Source organism: Ambystoma mexicanum, chromosome 3q (assembly GCF_040938575.1).
Source record: "Ambystoma mexicanum isolate Mex_15411 chromosome 3q, UKY_AmexF1_1, whole genome shotgun sequence".
NCBI lineage: Eukaryota > Metazoa > Chordata > Amphibia > Caudata > Ambystomatidae > Ambystoma > Ambystoma mexicanum.
In genome coordinates this window covers 551,928,420-551,943,618 of record NC_090926.1, presented here as the reverse complement: position 1 = coordinate 551,943,618, position 15,199 = coordinate 551,928,420, and the positions used below count along the sequence as shown (strand labels likewise).

General features: G+C 46.7%; 1 protein-coding gene across 2 annotated transcripts in view; it reads left to right on the top strand.

Moving 5' to 3' along the window:
- The first annotated feature begins 884 nt into the window (after positions 1-884).
- LCP2 (lymphocyte cytosolic protein 2) overlaps positions 885-15,199 on the top strand; it is a 1,016,893-nt gene continuing 1,002,578 nt past the window's right edge. Inside the window, exon 1 of one of the 2 annotated variants that reach the window (XM_069654319.1) lies at positions 885-1,148. In XM_069654319.1, coding sequence (XP_069510420.1) covers positions 1,071-1,148 — 78 coding nt within the window. In that variant the 5' untranslated portion in view covers positions 885-1,070. The remainder of the gene's footprint in view (positions 1,149-15,199) is intronic. The other variant, XM_069654320.1, reaches the window with a different exon arrangement.

The following is a 15,199-nucleotide window of genomic DNA, read 5'->3' as shown; positions in this document are numbered from 1 at the left end:
TGTTGTGAGTGGGAGCCCTGAATGTCCCGGGGACCAGGGTGGCTGCTATTAAAGGGGCTCCGGGGTTTTGTGTGCAGTTAATGTAGTTGTTAGAATTGTTAAGTATCCTTTGTTCATCATTTGTTTTGATATTAAAAAGGAGGAGTGTGATGCTGCCCCTTTAAGGGCTGCACGCACGCGGCAGAGTGACGTTGCACTCTGCCGCGTGCACTACAATAAAGGTGGCGTTCCCAGATCACGCAGAGCGACCGGGGAGCCCGAACTGTGAAGACGTGTCCTGGTGCAGTCTGTAGCAGGGAGGGGCTCACGGGCATCGGTGTGCACATATAGCGCACCACAACATCCCATAGCTCTCAACCATTTGTCTCGCAGAGGCGGGTGAAATCACCCGATTTTGTTTCTGGCGGGTGAGACACCCATTGGAATGAATGGGCGTGCAGGAGACTTGGCGGGTGAGTCAGCCCTTTGCAAGGCGGGTGACACCCGCCAAAAGCGGGTGAGTTGAGAGCTATGACATCCCCTGCGATTCTTTTTGCATTCATTCACTTGAGGTAGGTTACACGAGGGTAGGTGAGATAGTATGAGCGCATACCCATACACTGGGAATTAGCTTGTAAATACATACAGTTACTTCTAAACAGCGAAATACGCTGAGCACAGTCAACACTGAACCTGCATTCTGTGCTTCACACATGCAGTGGGTGCCCCCTTTTCCAGCTTAAAAGAGGACCATCAGATGGCTTTCAGTGTCGAGTATTAGAACGTTTATCAAACTTCCTTGTTTACTTATTTAGACTGCAACAGGAAGTGGCAAAGGAACTAGCTGAGTGACACGCTTTCTCAGAAGCGAACATTCGTCTGTAAGAGGAAGTAGCTCGGTACTGCCTTTCCAGGGTGTCAGCTCATTACCCCACCGTTACGAAGCACCGAACCAGTCCGCGCCACGGCACCCGCCCTGCTGGTTCTTGCCCGAGTTCCGGCTGCTGCAGGCCTGGAGCGCGTTGCGAACAGTGGGCTACAGTGCGGCCTTTTTTGTATATAAATTTATTTCTTTGGTGGCAAAAGAAGACATGGATTTGCGGAACGTACCAAGTCGAACAGAAGTTCTCTCCTGGAATCCAGATGCCCTGGCAGACTATTTTAAGAAGGTAGGTATGGCATCATAAAACATGCTAAATTATTGATTTAAAAAAGTAGTTAAGAAACACGCTGAAATACATGGAATTTAATAGAGCATAAGAATGCTGTGGTGCGTGTAGTGTGCACAATGACGTCTATTTTTCTAGGTGTAAATGATAGATCTAGGTTTTCTCAATAACATGCTTACGAAGTGTGGCAGTATTCATTGGGCAGGCAATGCGCCCGAGGGTCAGCTTTGTACATGAATAACTCTAGCTGGGACTATGAATTCCTGTTTTGCCATGGCGGGTCCATCTACCAGTGTCAGACATGCAATAGGAGACCCTGTGCACGGTATCCACCTGAAACATGTGTCAACTCAATTCAGTTACAGGGTCATGTTATGTTCACTGGACACCGCCCTTGGAAGGGCGAAACACCTGTCCACTTGCTACTTTGCTACCCGGCATCTGAGATATGCTAGTTTATCTGTCCTCCCCCACTCCTTCTTCTCCCCCAACCCCTCCCGCACCCCTGCGCTCTCCATTTTCGTTCCAAGCACTTTGAAGCACGTTTACTCGCGTAACCCATTACAGAAAACCTATATAAATAAATATGAACTTTCATTCCGTTTTACCTGTGAGCGTAACTATCATGCATGGACGTTTTTGTGTGCCATTCTCCGTCAGCATAACGAGTTACAAAGTGGATCTCGTCGGCTCTCTGGATGGAACTTGACTGACAGGTGAAAGGACCGTGACAGAATCTTAGAGCAGTGGTATTCAAACTTGTTTACCTATCCCCCCTTGAGTAAAAATGTTGTTACTGGCCCCCAACCAACAAGGTGGTGGTCCAAAGGATGTCTAGGAGGGGGGGCAGGATGATTCAAAGAAGGATTAAGGTAACTGCTTTTAATAGAAAGTGTAAGCAGTAGCAAATCTGCTTATATTTTATATTGAAACCTGTCATCTTAATCCCTTCTTATAGAGTCAGACTCAGCACCCCAGTCTGAAGACCACTGTCTTGAGAGTGTTTGCATCTGTCAGCTTTCTTAAGTGAACCGTGCCCTATTAATTGCCGTGCGAATGCTTAGAATGCAGCAGGTGTGCAGCTGCAAGGAGGGTCAGTCAGTGTTCACACTGCGCATGGGCGTCACAGCCAGTTCCCTTCGGAGGATAAACCACTGAATGCCTGGTATGCATGTGCAGCTAGCCACACACCAAATGCGTAACACTGCACGGGATTCTTGGCTTCCTTCCCACATTACGACATACACTAACCCTTACTCCCAACATGTACAGGTCTGGGACATTAGATAGGCCCAGTTATCAATAAGAAAGCAACACTATCGAAAACGTATTTATATTGTGCACTGTCACCAACGGAGTTGGTTCCCAGGCGCTCTGGTGGATCTGTAAACAAGAAGGGGTGGGGTTGGGTCAGTTGGGAGAAGAGGGAGTAGGAGAGTGAGAGAGGTGGTGTGCTGTTGGCGGCTTCAGCTCGGTATACACTGTGCGCTGCGCTTTGGTGTAAGTTTTGGACCAGGGCGAGACCACGTGTGCAGTTAGAAATGTTTATGTGTTGTTAGTTTGTTATTGATGCAGTGAAGTGCATGCGGTTGGCTGGGCGAGGGCAGGTTGTGTGAATTTTTGGGCGAGTTAGGTATACAGAGATTTGAAGGTAGGGCTAGTGTGGCGAGAATCCTGGTTGTGGCACATCTTGTTCGTGGCAGTCGGTATGAGCAGTGGTGTAAATGGAACATTTTTGAAGGGGGAGTGCACAGGGGCCGGGGCTTGGGATGGAGTTTGAAGGTGGGGCGGAGTTCAGAGGAGGAAAGTTTCAGAGTGGGGTAGAGCTGCCAGTTGAACTTTGTTCAAAGGACATTTTCAAGATAATAGTGGTAAAAATGGTGCAATTTATTTCACGCTGCTTCTTTTCCAAACTCCACACTTTACCTCAATTCCACATTAAATCACTTCCATAGCAGTGGTGCACCCACAAATATGTTATAATTTGCCACTTTAAAATCGCTTTGGGGTCCCATCATCTGGTGAGGTGCTGTCTCCAGGATTGTGAGAACTCTTGCTACATGACGCGCTGGGCAACTACTCGCGACTCACTTGCACTCTCTTCATCTCCCCTCCTTTACCCCCCTGTTCGGCTTTCAAAAATGCTATGATTTATATAAGATTGATTGCAAAGTACACAAATCATAGTAAGATACGCACCAAAAAATACATAAATGTAAGGAGTTTGTAAGAGGATTCAATTCAACACTACAGCTAAGTCAATGCCTAGTCTGGGATACTGAATGGAAACCCTTATTGATATATCTTTATGTCCAGTTCATGAGTTCTGGATGACTACCCCTATATAACACCCCTCTCTTAGAATCCCCCTGACCCCACTGAGCCAAGAAGTAGTTCTGTTTTGCAAGTTTAAAAGGTTTATTTGAGAATGTAAACAATATATATATCACACTTTATAATAAATTAATAATTGAATATCACACTTAATCTGAGCAGTAATCAATAATGGATAGTCTGGCACTAGCACACTTCTTTATAATCGATGATGAGTGGGTATAGAATGGATAAGATAGCAACAATACTTTTATGGTTTCAAATAGATGCAATGTGGAATGAAAATGCAGTACAGAAAATAACTTGATAGGATTTCAGCAAAAGACAATGTAATCACTTTCTTGGACAATTCACCCCCCCCCCTTTATGCAATGTAAGGAGATGAAGAGGAGAGCACACAGTTCTTAGGAATGCAATCAAATAGAATTCAGTTCAATTCCCCCCCAGCAGCTTATACAACAGATAGGAGTTTTGAAACACCGGCAAAATGCTTTGAATATGGTGACAATGAAGTGAGAAATGTGCTGAAAATGCTTTTAATTCCCTTCAGGAGGTTCTGGGTGAGTGGTAGCTACTTGGGATGAGTTCGGGCTCACTTTAGCAATGATTCAGGGAGGGTTCTTAAGATGCAAACGAATTTTAGCAGTTCAGGCAAAAGCAGCTATCTTTTTACAAGTAAAGAAATCGGGCCAAATCGCAAATCGTGATTGCGGAGAAAGTATAAGGAGTAGGAAGTTGTTTCTATGCTTGTTGGAGAGCTCAGATTCTAAGCTTTCAGAGGAAAGTTAAACCAAGTTCCTAGCCCAAACGGTTCCAGAGATATGAACGATTTTGTAAAGGTCGTTTTTCGAATTTAAAGTAACTCAAATTGACAGGTGACAGCTTTTAAAAATGACAGGTGACAGCTATGCGGCTGCAGAATTGACAGAATTGACAGAATTGACAAGTGACAGTTAGGAGGCAGTTCTACTTAGATTAAATAGATTGAATTATATCTCTGGGTACAGTGTCTGTGCACAGCTCCTGGATATTTCTGCACAGCTTTCTCTGGACACAGCGCTGATCTGCACGGCTCCTGGATGCTGCTACCTCTGTTAGGTTTGCTGGATGCTGAGGCCTGCTGAGAAGAGTTCTCAGTTTGTGGGTTTAGGCCCTTGCTTTGAGTTCTGAATCAAGTTCTTTGGAGTTTTAAAGTCTAAGTGTTGGATCTGGTATCTTCTGGATGTTGTGTGGTCCGGCAGAGCGCGTTGCAGCAACTGAATTTGAATGTCTCTACCTGTCCCAGCAGTCTCTTTTTATGTGTTTTGAAAATGGGTGTGTGCCTGGGCCTAGCAAAGCCTGCCCCTCTCTACTTGTCATTGGCCCAATTCTCCCCTCTCCCATGATTGGGGGAAGGAAATGTGAGTCAGAGTGATGCTGTAGGTTTTATGGGTCAGAGGATCCTCCCCTGGTCAGTTTGCCCACAAATCTATATTTGATTCAAATACATATTGCACAGATAAACAGTTGTTTAAAATTGCATGCACCCATCACATATCACATGAGGTATACTCTGTTCAAACTCTGCTCTTCCTGGGGGCTTGCATTCAGAAATGGCAACATTTTGTGCTTTTTAGTGGGTTTTGCAACATCGGATTTTTCTCCAGATTTATACACATATACACCCCCCTCCCACACATATCTCAGTAACTTTCCAGGTCGCTAGCTTAAACACAGAGTATGTGGTGTCAATAAATAGCAGGGTTTTGCCCCAGAACATCACACAAATTCCCAACGCGTCTTAAAATGTGCACTGAAAAATCACATGAATTATTGTATCATTTAAATAATTTTGACAAGTCCGCACTGTGAGTTATACATCTTTCTTAGAATCACATTCTGGCCAACAGGTGTGTGTCTTTTCAGGTCACATGGTGTAGAAACCAGTTTATCCAGTTTCTGCCAAGCTCAGAGACCCTGCCCCTCCCAGCTTCTGCCAAGAGGAAGCTATTTTACGATCCCCCCAATAAACCATCTGCCTGGGCCCAGGACATGCCTTTGTTCAACTCCCTGTAGCTGCTCCACCCCTAATCTAATCAGAGAGGTGACAACTCCTTTTGGCAAGGGGAAGAGTGGCTGAGCAGGTTTTAACTCCTGTGGGGGTAGATGTCAGGCAGAATTCAGTTTCATTAAGCCAGGTTTCAGCTAAATGTCACTTTTTGTCTCCCAGTTTAAGTCTATTACGATTTTTACATACACATTAAATAATTATTTCCTTCAAGTCATTTCAGAGTATAGTTTTACATTGTATCCACCTCTCAGCAAGTCTTTCCTTGGTCTGGTTTTGTTTCATTTGTTCAGTTTTACACACAAGTCTGGTGGTTTTAAAACGCCGGCTTTCTGATAGTGGTGAGTACTGGTAATGCAACCATTTTTGGGATTTAAGAAAATGAATTCCCCACAGTTCTAGGTTGCTTTTGGCAATCAGCATTACCATTCCCAATGGTTTCAGGCTACTGTGTGGGTAGGCCAATGGTGGGTTTAGGCAGTGCCCTCCTGTGCTCACAACATAGGCAAAAATGGGTGGCAGCCTATTCTTCATGCATTTCCCTGTGCATTTTCTGGGAAGTTTTCCTATTCTGGCGTACATGTGGGCTTTTTGGCCATCTTGGATTTTCTAAGCCCACAGCACCAAATGTTGCAGCATGATAGCTCAAACGTGGGTCAGGACACCCAACAATTTATATATTTGTGTGCGTAATTGTTCTTGTCAATCTGACTTCATCCCTCACAATCTTAAACAGGCAATGGTTACGCCCCTTCTAAAAAAGCTGTCACTGGACGCTTCTGTCTTGGCCAACTATCGTCCCATTTCACTCCTCCCCTTCTTTCTGAAGCTACTGGATTCTCTGATCTCTTCATTACTGTGCTCTTTCCTGGAATCTTCTTATCTTTTTGACTCCTTTCAGTCAGGTTTCCGTACAGGGCGTGGAACTTAGAGTGTACTGGTGTCTGTGGTTGAGGATTTTACCAAGCTGGTTGACTTGGGTGGAGTGGGGGTCCTGATATTACTTGATCTATCAGCGGCCTTCGACCAGGGGTCAAGTCCTAAAAAAAGAAGTGGGGGAACAAATGCATTGGGATGTGGCATTGCCAGAAATTAGCAAATTAAGGTGAAATATGCACAATTCATTGAATTGGATTTGCATAACCACCCAAATTGCACGGGATAAATGGCATTTGCCTTTCATAAAATCAACACACACACACAAAACCAATAGAGGATATTTTCTTCTAACATTGTTTTTGAAAACGTTTAAAGGGGTACATGTGTTAAACTCCAAGAACCAATACCAATGTTTCCCCTGGAACATGCAGTACTGAAATGAGACATATCACCTTTAGTTGTTTGTTATTTTTTGCCAGGTTATATATTGCAGTGGTGCAGTGTTTGTCCTGCAAACCTAAATACTGTGGTTCGAGCCCTGAGGTCGGTGTTATTTCATAAATTCAAAGACGACACTTAATATTTCTCATTTTTGCTGGGGGGGCGGTACTGAGTCCACTCTCTGAAAAAAGTGGATGTACTCTGTCCACTCACGTGTCCCCTCGACTTGAGCCCTGCCTTCGACAATGTCGACCACCCCACCCTGGTGTCATGCATAGGGGCAGCAGGCCTCGGCAGTCCAGTACTGGCATGGTTTTATCCTTCCTGTCTGAGAGGGGCCAATTTCTCTCTTTACCTCCATTCTGCTCCTCTTTTTCGTCTCTTTTCTGTGGTGTTTCCCATGGCTCGGCTTTGTCCCATATACTATTCAACATCTATTTTCAGTCATTAATTTGTCTTATTTGCTCCCACAGTTTTCGGTGCTACGGATATGCCGATGACACCCAGACTCTGGTCCATTTAGATCTTTCCCAGACTGGGGTGTCCTCTCGGCTATGTGAGTGCCTACTGGCCGTGAGGGGCTGGATGAACAATAATTGGCTGAAATTAAATGGGGACAAGACTGAGATACTTCTGGTGGGCTCCTCTTCTGACTCGGTTTGTTTGTCTTCCTCTTCCTGGCCCACTACTTTCGGTATCTATCCTTCTCCAGTGGCTGTGGTCAAGAACCTGGGGGTGTACCTTTCAGCCTCAATCTCCATGTCCACGCAGGTAAATGCGTTATGTAAATCAGGGCACTTTCTACTCTGGGTATTTCGTGAAGTACTTCCTTACCTACCTATTCATCTTCGCCCTCGGGTCATAGCCGCAATCGTAGTGAGTCGTATTGACTAAAGCAATGCACTGTATTTGGCCCAGACTCTTGGCCTTATCCACCGGCTGTAGTGCCTTCAAATCTAGCTGCTAGGGTAGCTACTTCTACCAGTTATGGGTCACATATCAGCCCGTTACTTCGCTCCCTACACTGCTTACCAGTGGCTAAAAGGATTGAGTTTAAGTCCATGTGTATGGTGGACAGGGCTTTCCATCATCTAGGCGCGGAATATCTTCAAGACAAATTCCAGCCGTACGTGCCCACTCGAGCCCTCCGCTCTGCAACCGCACTTCCAGTGGCCATTCCAAAGTTTCCTCAGATCAGAATGGGTGGCTGTGCGTTTTCAGTAGCGGCGGACATAATTTGGAATAATCTGCCTGTTGCTCTTAGGCAGGCGAAGAACCAGCTTCAATTCCATCATCTTCTGAAAACGTTACTGTTTTAGGTCCTTAAGCTCCCTGCCTTCTGTGTTCTTTGCTCCATGATGCCCCTGGGCGACCGTGCACGTTACAAATTATGGTAAAATAACATAACATTACGTACCTTACTATGGTCTGTGTACTTTTCAAGCCATCTTTTATGAACATAGAAATATCTTAGGCAAAACGTGTACAATTGTGACATCCCCCCATCTTGTGAGACTACAAATACCAGAATCCATTTCAAGGAAAAGGCACTGATCATCGAGGCCCCATCTATGTGTGTGTTAACCTTGTCTCTAGGCAAAGCTTGGGGCTACACGCAAAACTGGGGGCTCAGTAATGTAATTTGCTCTGTGTGCGCTTGCACACAGTAGATTAGATCACAGAGCCTATGGCGGCTTTGACCGTCAGCAAAGCCGGGGGTCCAGTGATCTTATCTTCTCTGTACACTGTTTAGCAGATTAGATCACAGAGCCCCCAGAATCACTGAGGGTCAAAGACGCCTCATGCCCTGGGGGGGTGGGAGTGTGCGGTCCTGAGTATCTTGCAGACCGAGTCCTGAGATCTGGCTAGACATCAGATGCCGGATCTATGACTCGGTGAGAGCCGGCTCATTGGCCAGCGCTGGGTATAAGTACTATTGAAGGGCAGGCGAGATTTGCTAAAATGTGTTACATGTGTGCATTTTATTGACACGTTTGCTCAGTAAAACTGGTGAAAACTAGCAGCTGCAGAGGTCAGTAACCCATCAAAACTAGCCCTCACTAGCACGTTTGACTCAGCCTTCCGTCATTGCCCTATTGGTCGGTAGACTAACTTGAACCTGCTATGAGTCATAAAATAGAAGTCACAATTCCTCTCCACCCCAAGTACACTATGATATGATATGATATGGCATTCATAATGCGCCTATACACAAGTGTTTCTAGGTGCGCACCCCAGCACTGCCTCTGGCAGCCGCAGGTAACATCTGCATTTATAGGTCTGTATTGAGAGTGAATTGCTGCCCATCTATGCAACTCAGCTTATCTCGATGTTTGCTTTGGGCGCGTGATCAGCAGGGCGGCGCGCCGTTATTTAGACTTGCACAGACAATTGCTGTTGTGAAGGACAGATTGGCGCTGACGATGGCTTCTTGATCCGAAATGCCTTGTCCATATGTTTCTGTTCACCTTTGTGCCTGACAATTTACAAAACCTTGTTTTCATTAAAGAATTGTTCTCTTTATTGCATCCTGAGATTTATTTTGTATTTAATTTGAAATGACGTCAAGAATGCATGGTCTTAATGGAGACCTTGCATGTGAACACTCAGTACCTACGCTACTCGAGGTTGGGCCTCTTTTTCGATGATATATGTGTCCGCTAGTGCCGGACGGAGTTTCTGTTGTCCTCCTAAAGTCATACACCCTTGCGTTTTGAGCAAAATAACCTCATAGTGCTTTTTAGTTTGGACTGTTAGCGACACCTATAAACCGAAACGATTGCATTAGAGTACAGATAGTGAGCAATGGCACATGAGGAGGGACACACAGCCTATAGTTGTTGTTTGGTTATTGGTCTACTCACTGACTGACTACGGCCATGCTAATCACTTTAATCAAGCTTTACCATGCAACTTTGCACTTGGGGTGCCTGCCAGTGTTTTTTCAAAGCAGCCTTCTGAGGGTTAATGAATTAATTCGATTTGTAAACCTGCTACTACTGTAATAAAAATGGCGTAACATTTAGCCACTCGATCTCTAACCAGTATGAGTGTCCTTCACAGAATTTCTGTATTCGGCCTTTTGCTAGGCACTGCTATTAGATGCCCAGTTACTCGCACCATTTTGCACCTGCTAGCATCAATGGCCAGTTAATCAACAGCTGTACCTGCGCAAGTGCCTTTCACATGCCCAACACAACAGCTCAAACTACTGGCATTGCCAATGCTTGTTCATACTTGCTGCGTTAAATGCAGCATGAAATGCAAATGCTCTCATGCAAACAGCATTCCTTTTGCATTTGTGGCAGTGCAAATTTGATGCATATTCAGTAAAATGTTTCTTAAACCCACCCATAAGACTTGCTTACATTGGGCCTCATTACGACCCAGGCGCTAAGTGGTTAACGGCGCCGTAAAAGGCTGCAGCGCCGTTAACCACTTAGCGCCTTACTACGAGGTCCCTTTGCGGGACCTGACCTGAACGGCTGGTCTGGACCAGCCGTTAAAGTAGGGACCCGCAAAGGGACCTCGCAGGCAATAACGGTACCGCAATTTGTGGTACCGTAATTGCCGCCTTCACCATTCCCATTGAGCCCTATGGGGCAAAAATGGGAATGAGGAAGGGCCATGGGGAAATGGGGAAATACCGCCCGCCAACCTTGGAATGGTTTAGCGCCGGTGTTGTAATGAGGGCCATTGTTTTGCATGATATCATATACAATGGGCCTCATTACGAGGTAGGAGGTAGCCATGGTGCTATTAGCACCATGGCTACTCCCTTACCGCATTCCGGGTACGGGTTCCCGAAATAGGGACTTACTGTGTCATTCCAACCTTGGAGGACCCGGTAAATCCCCATTCCGGGAACCATTCCCCATTCCCATTCCAGCCCCCATAGGGCTCAATGGGAATGGGAATGGAACTAATAACGGAACCGCAATTTGCGGTACCGTTATTAGCTCTGAAGTCCCTTAACGGGTCCCTTCCATAACGCCTGGTAAAGCCAGGCGTTAAGGAAGGGACCCGCTAAGGGACCTTGGAATAGGATGGTAACGGATTACCGGCACCGGTGTCCTTACTGGTGCCGGTAATCCCTTACCACCTACCTCGTAATGAGGCCCAATGTGTGAGAAAGTGTGAAAATGTTACTAATAATGCTTCAGCTTATCGTGACACTGATTAGTTTCCTAAACGCGGCTAACAATTGTAAGCGGATTAAAGATGCCTGATATTTGTTGATATGCACAAAGGCCCCTTGAATGCATTCTAGGGCGCCGCTATGATACATACCACATGAGGTAGGAATGTGTTGATGACTCCTGTGTCGTCATTAGGATCCTTTTCTCCAAGAATCTGCGTATGAAGCCTAATTGCTTGTTCTATTGCAAAAGAAGATAATTGCAGGCAGCTTTTCTTGACTGCAACCTACCTGCTTGTGTATCACAGTCAGCCTTTGATCGACTAGGCAGCAACACTTCCTTCCTTTGAGAGCCTGGTCTGCAAGCTGGTCATATCTCCCACTTTCTCCCTGACCGTTGCCACTATCTACAGGCCACCCGGCTCTATCACCCTGTTCCTCTCTGAATGGGCTGATTTCTCCTCCTCTCTCCTCTCAACCCTTCTCCTGGGTGACTTCAACATCCGCCCCGACTCCTCAATCATGGCACCCACTCTCTTCCATGATCTCTTCACATCGCTCTCCCTCTCCATTCTCCCCTTTGGTGTTACCCACTCAGCTGGATACACTCTCAATGCCTTCATCCACACTGATCTCTTGCTCTCCCCCCCACTCACCACCCCACTCTCCTGGTCAGTGCACTCTGTCCTCTCACCTGGGTCCACACTACCGTCTGACCACACCTCCCCCAGCACTGCCAACCTCGTTCACGAACATCCATCTGATGAAACAAGTGTCAGCTGCTACCTTCGCATCTACCTTCATCCCTCCTCTCCTCCCACTGCAGACGCTACTTCTGACTCTGCTCTAAGCAACCGCCATCTTGCCATCACTAATACCCTTGACACTCAGGCCCCAGTCATGAGAATCCACCTGATACATGCCTCCAAGCGTAACACCTGGTACGACTCTGAACTTGCAGCCCAGAAACGCAAGTGCAGAGCTGCGGAACGGAAGTGGCAGACCTCAGGCTCACCCGCTGACAAACTGGCCTGTCACTTGCTCCAAAGGCAATACCGACTCTCCATTCACTCAAAAAAAGGGTCCACATCTAGGCTCGCCTCTCAGGCGCATCTAACAACGCGGCTGACTCTTTAAAATCTACAAGGAACTAGCCAGCCCTCCCGCAGTCTCCACCACACTCTTTGCAATGCACTGACCACACACTTCACTGCAAAAACTCGGGACATCCTGAGCACCCTCGCTTCCCTTTCCCCCTCTCCTTCCCCGACACCCCTGCCTCTTATGGCCTCCCCTCACCCCTTCTCTCCTACCTCACCTGTGAGGTAACCAGAGCTGTCCGTTCCATGAAGGTCTCCTCCAAACAGGTATCCTCCTGTTCCTCCAGAACCAACATGGATTATTGGCATTCTGGCCCCTACACTTGCTGATTTCTGCAACCAGTCTTTTTCTACTGATCTTTCCCCTTTCCCTCAAGCACTCCCTTGTGCACCACCTCGCGAAAAAACTTTCTGCAGACCCATCTTGTCCAGCTAACTTCCACCCCATCTCTATCACCCCCTTCCTTGGAAACTCTTGGAGAAGCTGGACTTCCCTCAACTGACCCAACAAACTGAACCTGTTGGTTGCCTGCATCACCATCAAGCTAGATTCCGAGCATCCAGAAGCACAGAAACTGCTCTTCTGAACACCCGTGAAGAACTGCTTGCATCTCTTGATTCTAACTCTCCAGCTGTTCTTATTCTACTTGATCTCTCCTCTGCATTTTGCACGGTCAACAACTCCATTCTCATAAAACGGCTCCACAATACTCTAGGTATCTCAGAGCGGGCACTGGACTGATAGACCTCCTTCCCAAATAGCAGTCCTTCCTAGGTTATTCTCGACTCCTTGTCCTCCCCCACCACTATCTCAACCGGCGGCGTCCCCAGGGCTTCAACCTTCCTCTCTGGTTATTTAACATCTATCTTGCCCCAGTCGCACACCGAATTTCCTCCTTCTCCCCTAACTTCAAGTGTTATGCAGATGACACACAACCCCTCTTTAAACTTCCCTCTGATCCTCTCCTTACTTCCTCCATCATTCCTGAATGCCTATCTGCCATCTAGTCCTGGTGTGCCTCCAATGATCTCTGCCTCACTGCTAGCAAGACTGAGATCCTTCCCATTGGGACTCTTGCTCCCTCTTTCTTCCCCTCACTCTGGCCACCCTCCAGGGCCTCTCCCCCTTCTCCTTTATCTGAAGCAGGAAACCTTGGAGCCATCTTCGACTCCTCTCTTTCCTTCCTCCCTCACATTCAGGACCTTGTCAAGAAGGCCCACTTTGCACTCCACCTCCTCAAAGGAATCCTTCCTTTTCTCACTTTCCCCAGAAGCTCAATGTCTCTAGAGCTCTGGTGCTCTCTAGGCTAGACTACTGCAATAACCTCTTCCGTAATCTACCCTCTTCTTTTGTACAACCCCTCCAGCTAATCCAGATTAGGGCTGCAAGATTTATCCTTGGCCTCAAGCCTAGGGACCGCATCTCTCCAGCCCTAAAATCTCTCCCCTGGCTCCCGGTTGCTGCAAGGATCAAATTCAAATCCCTATGCATCATTCATAAGGCTGTCTGGTGCCGGGGACCATGCTATCTACAACAGGCTCTCACTAAACACTCTCCCTCCAGATCTTTACGCTCCTCTGACACCAACTCTCAGTGTGTCCCTAAACAACAAGCTGGTGGTCGATCTCTTTCCTCGGCTTGCTCCCTCCTATGGAACAGCCTCCCCCCTCCTCTTCATCTTGAACATAATATCCTAAAATTCAGGAAGCTTTTCAAGACCTTCCATTTCACCTCCTCCTTCCCTCCCTGCTCTGCTAAACCACACAGTTGCAGCGATTGGTGGTAAGGGCCCCTATGTGTCCATCTGGGCCCTAGCCTCCCACACCCAATCGCCTCAGCCTCCGCCTGGTCCCAGCACTTGCCTATGCACCCACTTGACTGTGTCTGTGCTAACACAGATCTACACTTATTTATCGGCAGTTGACCACTCTCACCAAGTCACTTAACAGCTGCTTACTCCTGCTTACTCCCTAGCACTTCCCTCCGTGGTACTCCAAGCACTTAACCCCCACCCTCATCCCTTGTCTCTCACTGCACTTGCACGTTCTGAATGCTCACAAGGCCTAGTATGCCCGCCTCTATCCCTCATTGTTATGTTTGTATTTCATTCCCATGTTCCCTCCGTTTACATGTCTTTATATCAAGGTTATTTATAACGAATACCCATATTTCGAATCTTTTGTCTTGAAAATGTTTATAGTGAATGCATTTCTGTGGGATTAAAGGCCATGCACATGATTGACAGAAGTATTTGATAATTTTTTCAAATCTGCCACTGTGGTGGAAATGGAAAAAATGTGAAGGGGGATCCCACAAGGGCCGGGGTGGGGGTGGAGTTTGGAGGAGGGCAGAGTTCTGAGGAGGCAGAGTTCAGAGGGGGCAGAGTTCAGAGGGGGCAGAGCTGGCAGTTAAACTCCGATCAAAGGATGTTCAAAATAGTTTAAAAATGGAGCAATTTTTTTCATGGCTTGAAAGTACACACGTGCGTATCTTACTATGATTTCTGTACTTTTCAAGCCATCTTCTCAAGACTACAGAATACCAGAATCTTTTTGTAAAAGGCAACGATCACCGAGCCCACAGCTTTGCGGGCTCGATAATGTACTGCTCTGTGTGCACAGTGTGCTTGCACAGAGAAGGTTACTTTACCGAGCCGCAAAGCTGGGGACTCGGTGATCATTGTGTTTTCCAAATGGATTCTGCTCTGTGTGGACAGTGTGCTTTCTGCTCTGTGACACGGTCTTTGACCCTCTTCGAACCTGGGGGCTGTCCTCAGCAGGGGATTATCAAGCATTGCAAGAGTGGGGGGGGTTGCAAAAAAAAGTCCTGTTACTTTTCCCCCAAAAGCAGTGGGCACAATTCCATACGGTCTCATTCGCACCCTCAAACCGGCCACCCCGCCCCAATCTACTTTTTTGGTAACATTGGTGGCAGACGGCATTTTAAGACATAACAAAAAAAAATGCAGGATCATTACAGATGCATGAGACCCATCTATAGAGGGCTCTGCCCAGGCGCTCTGGGGCAAAATACATGCAAACCTCCTAATTTGCATATGTATTGCACCAACAAAAGTGACTTCACAGAAAAGGACATTGCAAGGAACATTAT